The sequence below is a fragment of the Artemia franciscana genome, chromosome 15 (assembly GCF_032884065.1).
Source record: "Artemia franciscana chromosome 15, ASM3288406v1, whole genome shotgun sequence".
NCBI classification, from domain to species: Eukaryota; Metazoa; Arthropoda; class Branchiopoda; order Anostraca; family Artemiidae; genus Artemia; species Artemia franciscana.
In genome coordinates, this window is record NC_088877.1 from 44,150,191 (window position 1) to 44,170,807 (window position 20,617).

General features: G+C 33.7%; 2 protein-coding genes across 5 annotated transcripts in view; both read right to left on the reverse strand.

The window, feature by feature from the left end:
• The window catches only part of LOC136036520 (probable basic-leucine zipper transcription factor J), a 46,481-nt gene that overhangs the window by 23,064 nt on the left and 2,800 nt on the right, over window positions 1-20,617 (reverse strand). For 2 of the 4 annotated variants that reach the window (XM_065718823.1, XM_065718824.1), the window contains exon 2: window positions 3,400-3,765. In XM_065718823.1, coding sequence (XP_065574895.1) covers window positions 3,400-3,765 — 366 coding nt within the window. Of the gene's footprint in view, window positions 1-3,399; window positions 3,766-9,389; window positions 9,529-20,617 lie in introns of those variants that run through there. The other 2 variants (XR_010619744.1, XR_010619743.1) reach the window with 2 other exon arrangements.
• On the reverse strand, window positions 13,615-16,631 carry LOC136036647 (nuclear receptor ROR-alpha-like). The gene is made up of 2 exons (XM_065718944.1): window positions 16,133-16,631; window positions 13,615-13,839 (listed from the first exon to the last, which is right to left on the reverse strand). Exons 1-2 carry the CDS (start codon window positions 16,629-16,631, stop codon window positions 13,673-13,675), a joined length of 666 nt encoding a protein of 221 aa, XP_065575016.1. The 3' UTR covers window positions 13,615-13,672.

The following is a 20,617-nucleotide window of genomic DNA, read 5'->3' on the forward strand; positions in this document are numbered from 1 at the left end:
TAACATCAGGATAAAAATTCGATTCTTTTAATGTATGTTTTGATATTAAAATACTGTTTAATAAAGTGGAATTGAGAGAAAGAGTCAAACTTTAGCGTAAAGAGCGGGCGTTTAGAAGGGAACAGCCCCTTTCATACACGGAGAAATTTCTGTTCGCTTTAAGTTTTAATGTCGCTCCTTACTTTCAGTTAAAAAGAACTAGCTTTTTTATTTATTTAATAACCCAATTAAGGTCGACTAACTTAGTAATTGTAATTGTGGTGGTTAAATTACACTTAAAGCTTTCAGTCAACATGGCTGTGACGGGCTACAGAAGTAAAAATGTTACTTACAAATTCTTTATTTTTTAATTCTAAAGAAAACGCAAGTTAAATTTACTTTCTGTTAGGTCGTAAACGAAAATAACGTTTAAATAATGAACCTATTCCAAATCCAGAGCTGTTTCAGGAGGGAGGGGGGTCCTAAAAGGAGAACTTAATCCGGGTGAAAAAACCTTTAGGGGCACAATATTACAAATAAATAATCTAACGATCTTAATCATTTTGTTATTTTTGGGATTTTATTTGTATTAGAACTAAGTCGAGGGCACATACAATAAATAAGATGTTTACCAAACTTTTAATTGATTAATAGAATAAGTTTAAAATTAAAACAATTATTGCTGTCAACATCGAGAGATATTATTGCACCAGAAACATAAAATTAGATTAACTCTCATCTGGAGCAGATACCTCAGCTGTTTTTATGGAATTTCTATTCATTTGGCCAAAGATATTCGGCCTAGGGGTATATTGATAAATTGTTCGAGGGGCGATGTGATTGTCAATACTTGGAATAGAACTACCGCTTGAAGCAGTGAGTGGGGCTGAATATAACGAATATCTATTCACAGGACTAAGGATATTTGTCCCAGGGGCATTAGGATGCGCTTCATGTGATGGATTGATTTGACTGTCGTTGCTTGAAACGGATCTGCAGCTTAAAGCAGGAACTGGTGCTGTATAGAAAGGACATCTATTAACTAGACATGGGGTATCTTGGTTTGTCGTATAATTCCAGTTGTTGTTTTGATTTTCTTTGCTTTCTGGAACAACATAACTGTTATTGTTAAAATCAAACTGCGAAAAATTACTAGGACTATCATCTAATTGCAAAGCATTTTCAATAACAGACTGCCAAAAATTGTCATATTCGTCTATACTAAAACACCCTGCCATGACTAAACGAATTTGGTCAGTTCGGAAACTCGCCTTTTTTGAACTGAGCTTCTCGAAAAACATCCCGTTGATTAACCTCGATTGTGTCACACCTCTTAGGTTTAAAATGACCGAGAGGAAATTCCAATAAAACCCTCGTTGATAATTCGTTAAAACAAATGAGGCGATTAGGCGATCCCCAGATGCATCTAGATCCTAAGTTAATTTTTACAGAGCCACTTAAAAAGATGTGTGATAATAACAAGTAGACACAAAACGGGTACAAAAAGGCAAAGTAAATGAAATCATTAATGATGCATAAAACAGTTAACTGGTCATGACTAGAACCCGATTGAAATATCAGCCAGCTGATAGGAGGAACAGTGTCATTTTTGGATATCGGCTGATTTTTAGTACTTTAATTTTTTCTGATTTTTAGTAGGAAGCCTAATAGCTCCGCATTTTGTTAGCGCTGTTTTAATTACTAGTTGTTGTTAATTAAAATTCTGAAGGGGTAAAAAGACCTGAAAAATGTTTTTATGAAATTTATAGCCAAGTAGATATAATCTTTTGAGTCAAAATGTCTTTTTTTAAATTAAACTTTATTTTTGACAATATCCTCAAATTTGCAAAGGACATACGTAAGCAGTTAATAAATTTAACTGCCGTCCCTGTGAGGACAACGTTTTTTCATATCTTTTTTTCATGTATTAGCCTATTGTGTTAATTTTTGTTTCGAAGTCTTTTGAAAAAACAATTAAATTAAAAAAAAACCAAATTTTTTAACTGAAAGCAAGGAGCGATATTAAAACTTAAAACGAAAAGAAATTACTCCGTATAAAAAAGGGATTATTCCCTCCTCAACACCTCGCTCTTTACGCTAAAGTTTGACTCGTTCTCAAAACTCTAATTTTTAAAATAGTAAAAAACTCTAGCGTAAAGATTAGGGTGCTGATGAGGGAACAGCCCCTTTCATATACGGAGTAATTTCTGTTCGTTTTGAGTTTTAATATCGCTCCTTACTTTCAGTTAAAAAACTTGTTTTTTTTTTGCTTTTTTATATTTAATTTCTGAACGTTTTTGAATTAATGCATGTTTTGATGTTGGTTCTCCGTAAACGAATAATTAAAACGAAATTTGCATATTAATTTATATTATGGCTAAATGGCTTTCTCATAGTTTTGATCGGACAATTTTTATCGGACTCCCCCACCCAAATTATGTGCAAGGTGAAAACAGTTTTCTACGAACACAGCGTAAGATATGTTAAAACAATATACTGTGAGCGGAAAGAATTTTGTTTACTTAGATATTAAATATCCCATTTATTAAAACTCAGCCAAAGACGGTAGGAGGGAAAAAACGCCCCGCTCTTTACGCTAAAGTTTTTTACTATTTCAAAAAGTAGAGTTTAGAGAAAGAGTCAAACTTTAGCGTAAATAGCGGGGCATTGAGGAGGGAACAGCCCCTTTTATATACAAAGCAATTTCTGTTCGTTGAAAGTTTTAATATCGCTCCTTACTTTCAGTTACAAAAACTTGTTTTTTTTTTTATTTAATTGCAGATAGGAACATGAAACTTTCACAGAAGATTCTCTGATACGTGGAGTATGTTGGTGTGATTTTGATAAATGACATTCTATGATTTTTAGATAAATAATCTAGATTGATTTCTATTATCTAATTTAGATTAGAAATAATCTAGATTGATTCTAGTGATCTAGATAAATAATCTAGATAGATATGATTTTAGATAAATAATTTAGATAAATAATCTAAAGATCATAATCACTGTGTTATTTTTGGGAAGATAGGAACATGAAACTTTCACAGAAGATTCTCTGATACGTGGAGTATGTTGGTGTGATTTTGATAAATGACATTCTATGATTTTTAGATAAATAATCTAGATTGATTTCTATTATCTAATTTAGATTAGAAATAATCTAGATTGATTCTATTGATCTAGATAAATAATCTAGATAGATATGATTTTAGATAAATAATTTAGATAAATAATCTAACGATCATAATCACTGTGTTATTTTTGGGAAGCACATATAAGTCGAGAGCACATATAATAAATAAGATGCATACCAAATCTTTAATTGATTAATAGAATAAGTTTAAATTTTTAAAAATCATTACATTCAACATGAAGACATAATATTGCCCCAGAAACATGATATTAAATTAAATCTCACCTTGAGCAGAGAACTCAGCTGATCGAATGGAATTTCTATTCATTTGGCCAAAGATATTTAGCCTAGGGGTATTGTGATAAATAGGTTGAGGGGCGATGTTACTGCCAGTACTTGGAATAGAACTACCACTTGAAGCAGTAACTGGGGCTGAATAAAACGAATATCTATTCACAGGACTAAGGATACTTGTCCCAGGGGCATATGGACGCACTTCATGTGGTGGATTGATTTGACTGTTGTTGCTTGAAACGGATCCGCAGCTTAAAGCAGGAACTGGTGCTGTATAGAAAGGACATCCATTAACTAGACATGGGGTATCTTGGTTTGTCGTATAATTCCAGTCGTTGTTTTGATTTTCTCTGTTTTCTGGAACAACATTACTGTTATTTTTAAAACCAAACTGCAAAGAATTACTAGGACTATCATCTAATATCAAAGCATTTACAATAACAGACTGCCAAAAATTGTCATATTCGTCTATGCTAATTTCGTCATATTCGTCTAAACTAATTTGGTCAGTTCGGACATTCGCCTTTTCTAACCTCGATTGCGTCACACCTCTCAAGTTGAAAATGACCGGGAGGAAATTTCAATAAAAACCTCGTTTTTAATTGATTAAAACAAATGTGGTGATTAGGTGGTTCCAAGATGCAGCTAGATCCTAAGTTAATTTTTATGAAGCCGCTTAAAAAGATGTGTGATGATAATAAGTAGACAAAAAACAGGTAAAAAAGGCAAAGTAAATGAAATCATTAATAATGCATAAAACACTTAACTTTTTATGAGTGTAATTATTGGATATCGGCAGATTTTTTTCTTATGCAATAGAATTTTTTTCTAGTAAAATGCAAATTATATTCTCGTCATGAGAGGGTTTTTAGCCCTATTCTTGTTAATCCACTTTTTATTAGATTCACTCTGTTATTTATTATAATTTCTGTTCGTTTTCGGTTTTATTCATTTATTAATGGTGATTTGTGGTAACTGTACGCTTGGTAGATTATTTGATTTCATTTTCTGCTCATTTTTGGTCTAAAGGAGCTCTTTACATTTCTCTGAAAAAGCTCTTTACATTTCTCTGTTTAAAAGTAAAGAGCTAAAGTTTAAAAGTAAAGTAAAGAGCCCGCTCTTTACGCTAAAGTTTTTTACCGTTTTAAGAAGTAGAGTTAAGAAAAAGAGTCAAACTTTAGCTTAAAGAGCTTGGCGTTGAGGAGGAAAAGCCCCTTTCATATACGGAGTAGTTTCTGTACGTTTTAATGTCACTCCTTACTTTCATTTAAAAAAACTAGTTTTTTTTATTTAATTCATACAAAAGATGAAATATAACTCAAAGATATAACAGTGACTATGACCAGTGAATCGAGAATACAATTAAAAACTCAAAAGCGTATCGAAACCCAAACTGATAATCTCTAAAAGAGTTAAAATGACTTTTTTTTTCCTGCAAGTATTTTACCTGCAAGGTTTAAAAAAAACCTTGGGGAGGCAACGGTCATGCTTAAAACCCTACCTACAATACTAGGATGAACTTTGCTCTTTACTTAAATTAAATAGGGGCTTTTCCTCCTCAACACCTCGCTCTTTAAGCACAAATTTGACTCTTTTACCTAACTCTAGTTTTTAAAACGTTAAAAAACCTTAGCGTAAAGAGCGGGGCGTTGAGGAGGAACCCTTTCATTTTATGGAGTAATTTCTGTTCATTTTAAGTTTTAATGTTGCTCCTTACTTTCATTTGAAAAACTTGTTTTCTTATTTAATTTCTGGACGTTTTTGAATTAATGCATGTTTTGATCTTGGCACTCCGCACAAAAATAATCAAAATAAATTTCCATATTAATTTTTTTTTTGGCTAAATGGCTTTCTCATATTTTTAATCGGAAGATTTGAGAAAAAAAGAGGGAGGGAGGAGGCCCAGTTGCCCTCCAATTTTTCGATTATTGAAAAAGGCAACTAGAATTTTTAATTTTTTACGAACGTTTCAATAGTAAAAAATATACGTAACTTACGAATCAACTTACGCAACGAACTTCTATATTCTAATGTTTTTATTGCGTATTTGAGGGTGTTCACCCCTCGTTGATACCTCGCTCTTTACACTAAAGCTTAAAGTTTGTCCCAATTCCTTAAAAATGACCTCTGAATCACAAAGGCCGTAGAATCAAATTACTAAAAATGCTTTAGCGTAAAGAGTGAAGTAATACGAAGAGATAAACCCCTCATATGCGTAATAATTTTTGTTCGTTTCAAGGTTTAATGCTGCTCCTTACTTTTTTATTTTTTCATCGTTTTTTCAAATAATACTAGAAAATCCTACACCCCCTTCATTGAAATTCTCTTCCCGTGTGAGAAGTTCCTCCATGAAAATATTCTCCCATATACCCCCCCCTCAAAACCAAAAAATTCCCCTGAAAATGTCTGTATACTTCTCAGTAACAATTATTATATGTAAACACAGGTCAAAGTTTGTAACTTGCAGCCCCTCCCACGGGGACTGCGGGGGAGTAAGCCATCCCCAAAGACATAGTTATAAGGTTTTTCGACTATGGTGAATAAAATGGCTATCTCAGAATTTTGGTCTGGTGACTTCGGGGAAAAACTGAGTGTGGGAGGGGGCCTAGGTGCCCTACAATTTTTTGGTCACTTAAAAATGACCCTAGAACTTATAATTTCCGTTAGAATGAGCCCTCTCACGACATTCTTGGACCGTTAAGTCGATACGATCTCCCTTGGGAAAAAAAACAAAAAAAAACACGCGTTCGTCATCTGTCTTCTGGCGAAAAATGCGAAATTCCACATTTTTGTAGATAGGAGCACGAAATTTCTACAATTAGGTTTTCTGATACGCTGAATCTGATGATGTGATTTTCTTTAAGATTGTATAACCTTTAAGGGGTGTTTCCACCAATTTTCTAAAATGAGGCAAATTCTGTCAGGCTCGTAACTTTTGAAGAGTAAGACTAATCTTGATGAAACTTATATATTTAAAATCGGCATTAAAATGTAATTCTTTTGATGTAACCAATGGTATCAAAATTCTATTTTTTAGAGTTTTGATTACTATTTATTACGGTTCGTTACCACGAACTGTTTGAAAACATCTGAAGAAATTACCCTAAAGAAGGCTTCCAGTCCGTCCTTTTAAATTTACAACACTTTTGGTCAGTAACCGAGGGGGGGCTTCCTTTGAAATTTAGAAAGTTGTTTCGAAGAGGAACAATAGAAGAAGCAAAAGACGCGAAAGCATGGGGACAATAGTAAAATCTGGGCATTTTTAGAAAAGATCAAAAGATAACTTTCCCTCGTGGGCAGGCTCCAGATATTTCTCATATGTAGTTTTTGGCATTTTTTAACTACATCTTATTTGAATTTTAAAGTTGTAAGAAGCTTGTGTATCCACAAGAAGTGAACAAACTACTTATATGCAAGACTCGGGAATTTTAATTCAATTAAGGCCGACTAACTTTGGGCTCAAAACGAGGCCTTAAAAACAACGGCCCCACCAAGGATGGAATTGTGGTGATTAAATTACACTTAAAGCTTTCATTAAGGATGACTTCATTAAGGATTGACTTCATTAAGGATTAAGGATGACATTCAGGATGACCGTGATGGACTACAGAGGTAAAAACGTTGCTCAAAGATTCTTTATTTTCTAATTCTAAAGGAAACACAAGTTAAATTTACTTTTAAATTTTACACAGAAGTAAAAAAAGTGACATATAGCAATCACAAATTCTGTCGGTCCCGGTTTTGCTACTTTGGGCACTTCCAGGTATGCTAGGACGATGAAATTTGGCAAGCGTATCAGGGACCGGACCAGATTGAATTAGAAACAGTCGTTTTCCCGATTTGACCATCTGGGGTGGGAGTGGGAGGCCGGTTAATTCGGAAAGAAAGAAAAAATGGAGTATTTTTAACTTATGAGCGGGTGATGGGATTTTAATGAAATTTGGTGTTTGGAATGATATTGTGTCTCAGAGCTCTTATTTAAAATCCCGACCGGATCTGATGATATTGGGGAGATTTGGAGGGGGAAACCTAAAATCTTGGAAAACACTTAGAGTGGAGGGATCGGGATGAAACTAGATGGGAAAAATAAGCACAAGTCCCAGATACATGATTGACATAATCGGAACGGATCCGCTCTCTTTGGGGCAGTTGGGGGTGGGGGGTAATTCTGGAAAATTAGAAAAAATGAGGTATTTTTAACTTATGAGCGGGTGATGGGATCTTAATGAAATTTGATGTTTGGAATGATATTGTGTCTCAGAGCTCTTATTTTAAATCCCGACCGGATCTGATGACATTGGGGAGATTTGGAGGGGGAAACCTAAAATCTTGGAAAACACTTAGAGTGGAGGGATCGGGATGCAACTAGATGGGAAAAATAAGCACAAGTCCCAGATACATGATTGACATAATCGGAACGGATCCGCTCTCTTTGGGGCAGTTGGGGGTGGGGGGTAATTCTGAAAAATTAGAAAAAATGAGGTATTTTTAACTTACGAACAGGTGATCGGATCTCAATGAAATTTGATGTTTAGAAGGATATCGTGTCTTAGAGCTCTTTTTTTAAAACCCGACCGGATCTGGTGACACTGGGGGCGATTTGGGAGGGGGAAACCTAAAACTTGGAAAACACTTAGAGTGGAGGGATCGGGATGAAACTTGGTGGGAAAAATACACACAAGTCCTAGATACATGATTGACGTAAACGGAACGGATCCTATCTCTTTGGGGTAGCTGTGGGGGGGGGGGTTATTTCTATAAAGTTAGAAAAAATGAGGTATTTTTAACTTACGAACGGGTGATCGGATCTCAATGAAATTTGATATTTAGAAGGATGTCGTGTCTCGGAGCTCTTATTTTAATCCTGACTCGATCTGGTGATATTGGGGGGGGGGAATTGGGAGGGGAAAACCTAAAACTTGGAAAACACTTAGAGTGGAGGGATCGGGATGAAACTTGGTGGGAAAAATAAGCAGAAGTCTTACATACGTGATTTAGATAGTTGGAACAGATCCGCTCTATGAAGGGGGGGGGGGTTAATTCTGAAAAATAAGAAAAAATTACGTATTTTTAACTTACGAAGATCGGATGATCGGATCATCATGAAACTTCATGTTTAGAAGGACCTCGTAACTCAGATCTCTTATTTTAAATCTCAACCGGATCAAGCGTAATTGGGGGGCAGTTGGGGGACCGGAAATCTTAGAAAATACTTAAAGTGGTGAGATCAGGATGAATCTGGATGGGAAGAATAGAAACCTGTCTAAGATACGTGACTGACATAACCGGACCGGATCTACTCTCTTTGGTGGAATTGGGGGGGGGGTAATTTTGAAAATTGAGGTATTTGTAACTTACGAAAGGGTGACCAGATCTTAATGAAATTTGATATTTAGAAGGATCTTGTGCTTTAAAGTTCTAATTTTGAATTCAGACCAGATCCTGTGACATTGGGGGGAGTTGGAGGGGGAAACCGGAATTCTTGGAAAACATGAAAATTGGGGTATTTTTATCTTACGAATAGATGATCGGATCTTAATTTAGAGCAGTGTTTAACACATACACTGCTCCCACTGTCTTTAATAATAATGCTACCAAGGTAAGTGAAGCTACCCCCCTGATCAATCTTATCGTTACTCAACGTCACCTTTTCTTCTTCACTTAATCTTATCCTTAGTGACTTAGTTTTCTTAATAGTAATTTTCAAACCTATTCTAGCACCCTGAACTGGAAAAACCTATAGAAAGTAAAACAGTTCAAAATAGGGATGATACCTTTTTATTGACAGTGAATAGATATAAAATTATTTAACTGGATATTTCGAACACATATACAGTGTTCATCATCAGCAGTAAAACTCAAGTTTTAAGTTATCTACCTATAGAAGTTCATTCATGTTGCTCAAACATTCATCTAAGATGCTTAAACCATCAGCATAATCTAACTCTTAAATCCTGATGTTATAGAAACCAGCTGCTAACCTCATTTCCTACCTTAACCGCAACAGTATCATTCTCGTACATAGCACTAATCAATTCAATGTATTTGTCTGGTATACTATAATAGGATAAGACCTTGGCTACAGCTCTTCTATTAACAGAATCGAATGCTTGCTCATATTCTATAAAACTGAGGACCAAAGGTGTTTGACAACTAAGGCACTTCTCAAATATTTACCCAAGAGCGAAAATTTGGTCGACACATCCACTACCTTTTATAAGACTGCACTGTTCTTCTCTTATGCGATTTTTGAACAATTGATAATAAAATTGCTGTCTCGCAGTTTGGATTAAATGCGTTTCGGGAAAAGAGGATGTTAGGGGGGAGGCTAGATGCTCTCCATCATTTTAACTCTTAAAGAGAACTAGAATAATACATTTCGAATCAAATCAGCCTTTTCTAAGGTTTACACGACCATCCCTTCCATAAAGACTTTATATATCCCTAGGTCATAACTTAAAATCCTTAACACCAGACTCTGGTGAATTCTGTCAACCCCAAAACCTTTATTATATGATCTTTGTATTATTTTTGAACAAATTGCTAGCTCAAAAATTTTCTTGGGTGTATTTATAGAAAACCCGAGGTGAAGAGGGGGGGCTGCCCCCGATCAATTTGAATCTTAAAAAGGGAACAAGAGAATCTTATACAAAATCCAATGAGCCCCTCCAAAGCTTATAAAACCACCCTTTCGATTAAAACCTTATATGTCCTCAGGGCATAACTTACAACGAATGTCATGTGAGCTTTAATGGGGTTGTTAGCCTTAAAGACATATTTTACGGCCTTTTTAACTGCATTGCACAAAATAACTATCTTGAAATTTTGATTAAATGTGTTTGAGGAAATTGGGGGCGTGGGAGGGGGTAGGTGCAACACTTTCAATTATTACAAAAGGCACTAGTCCTTTTAATTTCCAATCAAATTAGCCCTTATTGAAGTTTCTACAACTTCTTCTTCGATACGAAGTGTCCTAGTCTAAAAAAAGTAATAATAAATAATACTTTATGTATCCCTCTTTACTTAGGTATCACTAATTCTAGCATTGTGGAACATAAAATTGAAATAACTAGCGATAAAAATATCAACAAAGAGAAAGAAAGATAGAAAGTTAATTAAAGATCCTTTAATATTCAACTACATAACAAAAATTCAATCGACAATGTAATTTTATCCTGAACAGAATAATACTTCATTAATAGAGTTTAAGTGTTTTATGGTCCAAAGTTCAGATACAAAAATACTTTTGACTATTTTTTCCGTTTCCTGAATAGTAATTTACAAAGTAAGTTACAGTCATAAATATATTTACACAGCAGAAATAAGTTAAAAATAAATAATATAGGCTAAGTTAAACCAATATACGAATGAAAACTAAAATCTTGCGAATTTTTCGCGAAATTGTAGAATACAAAATTGATATAAATAGCAAGAAACTATCAACAAAGAAAAAGAAGAGGAAAAGGACAGAAAGTCAATTTAAGAACCTTTAATATTCAAGTAAATAAGAAAATTTATCAACAAGGTAATTTTATCCTGAACAGAATAATAAGCAATAATAGAGTGTAAGTTTTTTATGGTCCAATGTTCAGACACAAAAATAGTTTAGACTGCCTTTTTCCGCTTCCTGAATAGTAATTTCCAAAATATGTTAAGCCTACATTCAAAAAATATCTTTACACAGAAAAATACATTAAAAATGTATAATATAAGTTAAATCATTATATAAATGAACACTAAAATCTTGCAAATTTTCTAAAAGAAAATATAATTAAAATTTGAATGAAATATATATAAATTTAAAAAGATGAGAAAAAGTTAAAACAAAACAACGAACTGTAAACTGAAGTCAGAAGTTGCCGTTAATTTGATTACTACAATTAAAAAAATTTGATGTCTGTTCGTTCCCTCTCAGTTGGACTTTGTGGAATCGCACTTCTTCTTCAATCTTTTCTCTTTGCTTTTTTGATGTTCGCCCGAGTTTCACAGCTAAAAGGAAAATATAATATTTTAATGCTTTGAGATCTCATCTCAATTTCGGGAAGTAGGTTTTCAGAACTTTTTTCGTTTATAAGTGTATTTTATATAAAAATAATCAAACATGAAGATGTAAAAAATAATCCAGCTCAAGAACTATACTTCAATGCTTAAGAAGAGCTGAAAATGTTTTGGAGTTTGGGAGGTTCAAAGGTCATTATCAATATTTTTTGCTTTTCAGTAAATTCAAGACATGTGAGTCTATTTTCAAAATATTAAACGGCATTCTAGTAATTATTTATTTGAGTGAAATGTAGGCAACATGTCACGACAAATCTGTAATATTAGTTTTCGCCGAAGACTAATGCGATAGAATAAATAACTAGCCTACTATAATGATAATAAACAAAAATGAATTTACACGCTGGTTTTGTTTTCTCTTTTAACTTTTTTGTTTATATCTATACACATGCATCTTGTTTTAGTCAAATCTAATACAGAAAAATCAAGACATCTAACAAGGAAATAGAGGGGAAAGGAGGCGATTTGATTTGGCCAATCAAAGTGCTGGAAGTTGAAAGAAGAAAAAACTTGGTATTGCAAAGTCATAACTTTTAGCTTAACTATTGAAAAGATGAGCTAAAGATAGTTGCAGGAGCTTAAAAACAAGAATTTGATTTAGTTTATCTTTATTATTTTATCAATTAGTTTTTTAGGTAGTAGTGATAAGGAGCCCTTGACATATAAATTTTCTCTAATAATAGAGTATTTTTATAGAGCAGTGAATTTTTTCGATTTAAACAGCCCAAGATAAAACTTTCACATCCTATTTCACAAAGCGTGTGTACAAATGATATATATTTTTTCTTAATTAGGCGTTTATCCCTCCACAAAAAATTACTGACATTACCGTTGATTTCATTGAGTGGAAAAAAAAGAAAAAAAACTACTTACAAGCTAATAAAAGGTGCTGTCTCTTAAAGTATATAGTTTCAAATTTGATGAGATATTCAAAATAATAATCCTAAGGAAAAAATAGCCTACAAAACTGTTCATTGGGAATTTTCTTAAGGCAGTAAAAAAAATAAATTCCACCCTTATTTATTAGCTTGGTTCTGCTAGGCGACAAGATAGATGGATTCAAAGTCCAACCAAAAATTCGGGGAAATTATGCATTGATCATCTTTGTAAGTGAAAATATTGAAAGATCTTTGCTTTGGATTATAAAATTGTTCAAAGAAACACCTTTACACACCAAATTCTAAGAAAAATACTAGGATCGGATAGTGTAGAGAAATCAAATTTTTCGCTATACTTGAATGAAAGGAGGATTCATTACATTTTATGTAAAAGTCCAGTATTTTTATCAGATCATTGCCTATTTCTATAATGGTACCCGGTCCTAAACCAATGTATTTTTGTATTTGATCGAGGAAACCACCGTCAGACAATAAAAGCTCAATTATAGAACATGAAAAAAAAAAGTAGTAATAAATTCTTTAAAAAAAAATTCTGCCTTTTAGACCAACACAAAACCACAAAGTTTTTCTACTCTTCCAAGTACTAAGATCGTTCTCTGTAGTGGAAGAGGACCATATATCGAGTCTTAAAATTCCGCTAAGGTAAGAGCTTTCTTCAGTTTCAAGCTCATAAGCGAAAAAAATAATAAAATAATGCAAACTGGTGATTGGAGATTCGAATTGAAAACTATTAATGGATCTTGTTTTGACTTTATTCCATTGCTTTTTGTTAAAATAGCTCGGACTTGCCACTGAGCCCCCATTATGAGACTATTTCTAATATGCCTTAAATCGCCATTTTGTATTATTATAAGAAGAAAAACTATATGTTTATATATTAATTGCATTAAAATTATTATAAGGGCATAAATACTTATTATGACAGTGATTGTTGCAATAAAAAGAAAATAAAACTGTTTTCAAAACATATTTATTCTTTTAAACCTTCTTAAACTATTGAATAAATCCTAAGCGAATGCATTTAGAGGAGGTCAAATTAATATCAAAATAGAAAAATAGTACATTTGTGAGGCCTATAAAACTGTTTTTTTTTTTTTATTTCGAGTTGGTTTGAGGATTATTGCGCAGCCTCAAAACTATTTTCGGTAGAGATATTTTCAGCGGGGGATAAACCCTTAGACTCATTTTTCCCACTTACTGTTCAATGAACTAATTAAAATAAAAATGTCTTGAAAAGGGTCAAACTTACCGTCTCGGGACATTCCCGATGCCAAACATCTTTGCAGTCTGCAATATTGACATTGGTTTCAGTTGGTTCTGTCGACCGAGCAAGTTTTTCCTCTAAGGCATCGGTATTTTGTGATCGGTAGTTGTGATCTTTTGAAGAACGCCTTACAGCCTTCACATGTAATTGCTCCATAATGGACTCCGCTTGACTTATCCCCGCAAACCTTGCAGGGGATTTCGATTTGGGCTAGAAAATAAAAACGAACTTCAGTCATTAGGTCTTAAAAAATCGTTAATAAACACTGGTGAGAATATGAGCCAAAGATAAAGGCACATCGAGACAGAAAAAAAATAGGGAGATGGTACATTCACATAATGTCATTTAGACCCCTCCTTCCTGAAGCCACATTTTATATAATTGACCAATCTACACTAAAAGGAAATTTCTTGATTGTTATGCTACGCTAATAATAGGGAACTTCCACCATACTTGCATAAACCCACCTTGTCGGTCTCCACCTTGCATAAATGATTTTAAAAGTGGACAAACTCTCCATAAAATACAATACATAAAATCTTTGCCTTAAAACTCGTAAAAATTTGTTGGTCCAAAAAGGATACAATCATTGCTTCATTTTATTCATTTTTATATCTATGATATTTCTGACATACTATTTCATACTAATCGAGAATACAACCAAAAACTCAAAAGTATCGAAACACAAATTAATAATCTCTAAAAGAGTTAAAATGACTTCTTTTTTCTGTCAAATATTTTACTTTTTACATTAAAACCATCAAAATATATAAAAAAAAACCTTGGAAAGCCTAACGTTTTGCTTAAAACCCTGCCTATGGTACCAGGATGAACTTTGTTCTTTACTTTAAACATCTGAAGAAATTACCCTAAAGAAGGTTTCCAGTCCGTCCTTTTAAATGTATAACCCTCTTAGTCAGAAACCGAGGGGGGGGGGCTTACTTTTAAATTTAGAAAGTTTAAAAAAAAACAAGAAAAGAAGTTTAGAAAGTGTAAAAAAAAAAAAATAAACACGCACCCGTGATCGGTTTTCTGGCAAAACAAGACGAAATTCCACATTTTTTAAATAGGAGCTTTAAACTTTTACAGTAGGGTTGTCTGATTTGCTGATTGCGATGGTGTGATTTTTGTTAAGATTTCATGTCTTTTCGGGGGTTTTTCCCCTATTTTCCTAATAATTCAAATTTTTTCAGGCTCGTAACTTTTGATGAGTAAGATTAAATTTGATGAAACTTATATATTTAACATCAGCATAAAAATTCAATTCTTTTAATGCATGTTTTAGTATTAAAATACTGTTTAATAAAGTGGAATTGAGAGAAAGAGTCAAAGTTTAGCGTAAAGAACGGGGCGTTTAGAAGGGAACAGCCCCTTTCATACACGGAGAAATTTCTGTTCGTTTTAAGTTTTAATGTCGCTCCTTACTGTCAGTTAAAAAGAACTAGCTTTTTTCTTTATTTAATAATTCAATTAAGCCCGACTAACTTTGAGCTCAAAATGAGGCCTTAAAAAACAAAGGCCCCACCAAGGATGTAATTGTGGTGGTTAAATTACAGTTAAAGTTTTCAGTCAGGATGGCTGTGACGGGCTACAGAAGTAAAAATGTTACTTACCGATTCTTTATTTTTGTGTTCTAAAGAAAACACAATTTAAATTTACTTTCTGTTAGGTCGTAAACGAAGAGAAGCCGAGAAGGCGAGGGGGGGCTTACTTTGAAATTTAGAAAGTTGTTTCGAAGAGGAACGATAGAAGAAGCAAAAGACACGAAAGCATGGGGACAATAGTAAAATCTGGGCATTTTTAGAAAAGTTCAAAAGATAACTTTCCCCCGTGGACATGATCCAGATATTTCTCATATATAGTTTTTGGCATTTTTTAACTACATCTTATTTGAATTTTAAAGGTGAAGAAGTTTGTGTATCCACAAGAAGTGAACAAACTACTTATATGCAAGACTCGGGAATTTTAATTCAATTAAGGCCGACTAACTTTGGGCTCAAAACGAGGCCTTAAAAACAACGGCCCCACCAAGGATGTAATTGTGGTGATTAAATTACACTTAAAGCTTTCATTCAGGATGACTGTGACAGGCTACAGAAGTAAAAATGTTGCTTAAAGATTCTTTATTTTCTAATTCTAAAGTAAACACAAGTTAAATTTACTTTCTGTTAGGTCGTAAACGAAAATAACGTTTAAATACTGAACCTATCCCAATTCCAGAGTTGTTTCAGGAGGGGGGGGGGGTCCTAAAAGGAGAATTTAATCCGGGTGAAAAAATATTTAGGGGCACATTATTACAAATAAATAATCTAACGATCTTAATCATTGTGTTATTTTGGGGATTTTATTTGTATTAAAACTAAGTCGAGGGCACATATAATAAATAAGATGTTTACCAGACTTTTAATTGATTAATAGAATAATTTTAAAATTAAAACAATCATTACAATCAACATCGAAAGATATTATTGCACCAGAAACATAAAATTAGATTAACTCTCACCTGGAGCAGAGACCTCAGCTGTTTGAATGGAATTTCTATTCATTTTTTCAAAGATATTCAGCCTAGGGGTATGGTGATAAATTGTTTGAGGGGCGATGTGATTGCCAGTACTTGGAATAGAACTACCACTTGAAGAAGTTACTGGGGCTGAATAAAACGAATATCTATTCGCAGGACTAAGGATATTTGTCCCAGGGGCATTTGGATGCGCTTCATCTGGTGGATTGATTTGACTGTCGTTACTTGAAAAGGATCTGCAGCTTAAAGCAGGAACTTGTGCTGTATAGAAAGGACATCCATTAACTAGACATGGGGTATCTTGGTTTGTCGTATAATTCCAGTCGCTGTTTTGATTTTCTTTGTTTTCTGGAACAACATTACTGTTATTGTTAAAATCAAACTGCGAAGAATTACTAGGACTATCATCTGATATCAAAGCATTTACAATAACAGACTGCCAAAAATTGTCATATTCGTCTATACTAAAACACCCTGCCATGACTAAACTAATTTGGTCAGCTCGGACACTCGCCTTTTTGGAACTGAGCTTCTCAAAAAAACATACCCTTAATTAACCTCGATTGCGTCATACCTCTCAAGTTGAAAATAACCGGGAGGAAATTTCAATAAAACCCTCGTTTATAGTTGATTAAAACAAATGAGGTGATTAGGTGGTTCCAAGATGTAGCTAGATCATAAGTTAATTTTTATAAAGCCACTTAAAAAGATGTGTGATGATAATAAGTAGACACAAAACGGGTACAAAAAGGCAAAGTAAATGAAATCATTAATAATGCATAAAACCCTTAACTTTTTATGAGTGTAATTATTGGATATCGGCTGATTTTTTTCTTATGCAATTGAATATTTTCTAGTAAAATGCAAATTATATTTTCGTCATGAGAGGGTATGGGGGTTTTTAGCCCTATTCATTTTATTCCGCTTTTTATTATATTTACTCTGTTATTTATTATAATTTTTGTTCGTTTTCGGTTTTGTTCATTTATTAATGGTGATTTGTGGTAGCTGTACGCTTGGTAGATTATTTGATTTCATTTTCTGCTCATTTTTGGTCTAAAGGAGCTCTTTACATTTCTCTGAAAAAATTATTTTGTGGAATTGTTTTTTTTTTTTGTTTTTTTTTTTACGCTAAAGTTTAAAAGTAAAGAGCTAAAGTTTAAAAGTAAAGTAAAGAGCCTGCTCTTTACGCTATAGTTTTTTACTGTTTTAAGAAGTAGAGTTAAGAGAAAGAGTCAAACTTTAGCTTAAAGAGCTTGGCGTTGAAGAGGAAAAGCCCCTTTCATATACGGAGTAGTTTCTGTACGTTTTAAGTTTTGATGTCGCTCCTTACTTTAATTTAAAAAAAGTTGTTGTTCTGTATTTAATTCATACAAAAGATGAAATATAACTCAAAGACATAACAGTGACTATGACCAGTGAATCGAGAATACAATTAAAAACTCAAAAGCGTATCGAAACCCAAACTGATAATCTCTAAAACAGTTAAAATGACTCTTTTTCCTGCAAGTATTTTACCTTTTCACATTAAAACCAGTAAAATATATATAAAAAAAACCTTGGGGAGGCAACGGTCATGCTTAAAACCCTGCCTACAATACTAGGATAAACTTCGCTCGTTACTTAAATTAAATAGGGGCTTTTCCTCCTCAACGCCTCGCTCTTTAAGCAAAAGTTTGACTCTTTTACTTAACTCTACTTTTTAAAACAGTAAAAAACCTTAGCGTAAAGAGCGGGGCGTTGAGGAGGAAAAACCCCTTTCATATTACGGAGTAATTTCTGTTCATTTTAAGTTTTAGTGTTGCTCCTTACTTTCATTTAAAAAACTTGTTTTTTTATTTAATTTCTGGACGTTTTTGAATTAATGCATGTTTTGATCTTGGCTCTTGGCTCTCCGCACAAAAATAATCAAAACAAATTTCCATATTAATTTTTTTTTTTGCTAAATGGCTTTCTCATATGTTTAATCGAAAGATTTTGAGAAAAAAGAAGGGAGGGAGGAGGCCTAGTTGCCCTCCAATTTTTCGATTACTTAAAAAGGCAACTAGAATTCTCAATTTTTTACGAACGTTTTCAATAGTAAAAGATATACGTAACTTACGATTCAACTTACGTAACGGACTTCTATATTCTAATTTTTTTATTGCGTGTTTGAGGGTGTTCACCCCTCGTCGATACCTCGCTCTTTACACTAAAGCTTAAAGTTTGTCCCAATTCCTTAAAAATAACCTCTGAATCACAAAAGCCGTAGAATAAATAGTTCAAATTACTAAAAATACTTTAGCGTAAAGAGTGAGGTAATACAATGAGATAAACCCTTCATATGCGTAATTCCAACCCCTGGGGAAAAGAAAAAAAAACAAACAAATAAACACGCATCCGTGATCTGCCTTCTGGCAAAAAATACAAAATTCCATATTTTTGTAGATAGGAGCTTGAAACTTCTACAGTAGGGTTCTCTGATACGCTGAATCTGACGGTGTAATTTTCGTTAAGATTATATGACATTTAGGGGGTGTTTCCCCCTATTTTCCAAAATAACGCAAATTTTCTCAGGCTCGTAACTTTTGATGCGTAAGACTAAACTTGATGAAACTTACATATTTAAAATCAGCATTAAAATGCAATTCTTTTGATGTAGCTATTGGTATCAAAATTCCATTTTGTGGAGTTTTGGTTTCTATTGAGCCGGGTCGCTCCTTACTACAGTTCGTTACCACGAACTGTTTGATTAAATAGGGGCTTTTCCTCATCAACGCCTCGCTCTTTAAGCAAAACTTTGACTCTTTCACTTAATTCTATTATTTAAAAAAGTAAAAAACTTTAGAGTAAAGAGCGGGGCGTTGAGCAGGAAAAACCCCTTTCATATACGGAGTAATTTCTGTTCGTTTTAAGTTTTAATGTTGCTCCTTACTTTCATTTAAAAAACTTGTTTTTTTTTATTTAATTTCTGGACGTTTTTGAATTAATGCATGTTTTGATCTTGGCTCTCCGCATATAAATAATCAAAACAAATTTCCATATTAATTGTTTTGGCCAAATGGCTTTCTCATAGTTTTAATCGGAAGATAGTAAAAAAGGAGGGAGGGAGGAGGCCTAGTTGCCCTCCAATTTTTCGATTGCTTAAAAGGGGAACTAGAATGTTTAAATTTTCAGGAACGTTTTCAATAGTAAAAAATATACGCAACTTACGAATCAACTTACGTAACAAACTTTTATATTCTAATGTTTTTATTGCGTTTATGAGGGGGTTCACCCCTCGTCAATACCTCGCTCTTTACACTCAAGCTTAAAGTATGTCCCAATTCCTTAAGAATGACCTCTCAATCACAAAGGCCGTAGAATACATAATTCAAATTACTAAAAATACTTTAGCGTAAAGAGTGAGGTAATACGAACAGGTAAACCTCTCATATGCGTAATAGTTTTTGTTAGTTTCAAGTTTTAATGCTGCTCCTTACTTCCTGTAGAAAAAACTTTTCATATTTATTTTTTCATTGTTTTTTTCAAATAATACTAGAAAATACTGCGCCCCCTTCATTGAAATTCTCTTCCCCCGTGAGAAGTTCCTCCATGGAAATATCCTCCTATATACCCCCCTCAAACCAAAAAAATCCCCCCTGAAAACGTCTGTATACTGCCCAGTAACCATTACTATATTTAAACACAGGTCAAAGTTTGTAATTTGCAGCCCCTCCCACGGGGACTGCGGGGGATAAAGCCGCCCTAAAGACATAGTTATTAGGTTTTTCGGTTATGGTGAATAAAATGGTTATTTCAGAATTTTGGTCTGGTGACTTCGAGGAAAAACTGAGTGTGGGAGGGGGCCTAGGTTCCCTGCAATTTTCAGGTCACCAAAAACGGGCCCTAGAACTTATAATTTCCGTTATAAAGATCCCTCTCACGACATTCTAGGACCATTAAGTCGATACGATCACCCTTGGAAAAAAAACACGCATCCGTGATCTGTCTTCTGGCAAAAAATGCGAAATTCCACATTTTTGTAGATAGGAGCTCGAGACTTCTACAATTAGATTTTCTGATACGCTGAATCTGATGATGTGATTTTCGTTAAGACTGTATGACCTTTAGGGGGTGTTTCCACCAATTTTCTAAAATGAGGCAAATTTTCTCAGGCTCGTAAAATTTGATGAGTAAGACTAAACTTGATGAAACTTACATATTTAAAATCAGCATTAAAATGCAATCCTTTTGATGTAGCTATTGGTATCAAAATTCCATTTTGTGGAGTTTTGGTTTCTATTGAGCCGGGTCGCTCCTTACTACAGTTCGTTACCACGAACTGTTTGATTAAATAGGGGCTTTTCCTCATCAACGCCTCGCTCTTTAAGCAAAACTTTGACTCTTTCACTTAATTCTATTATTTAAAAAAGTAAAAAACTTTAGAGTAAAGAGCGGGGCGTTGAGGAGGAAAAACCCCTTTCATATACGGAGTAATTTCTGTTC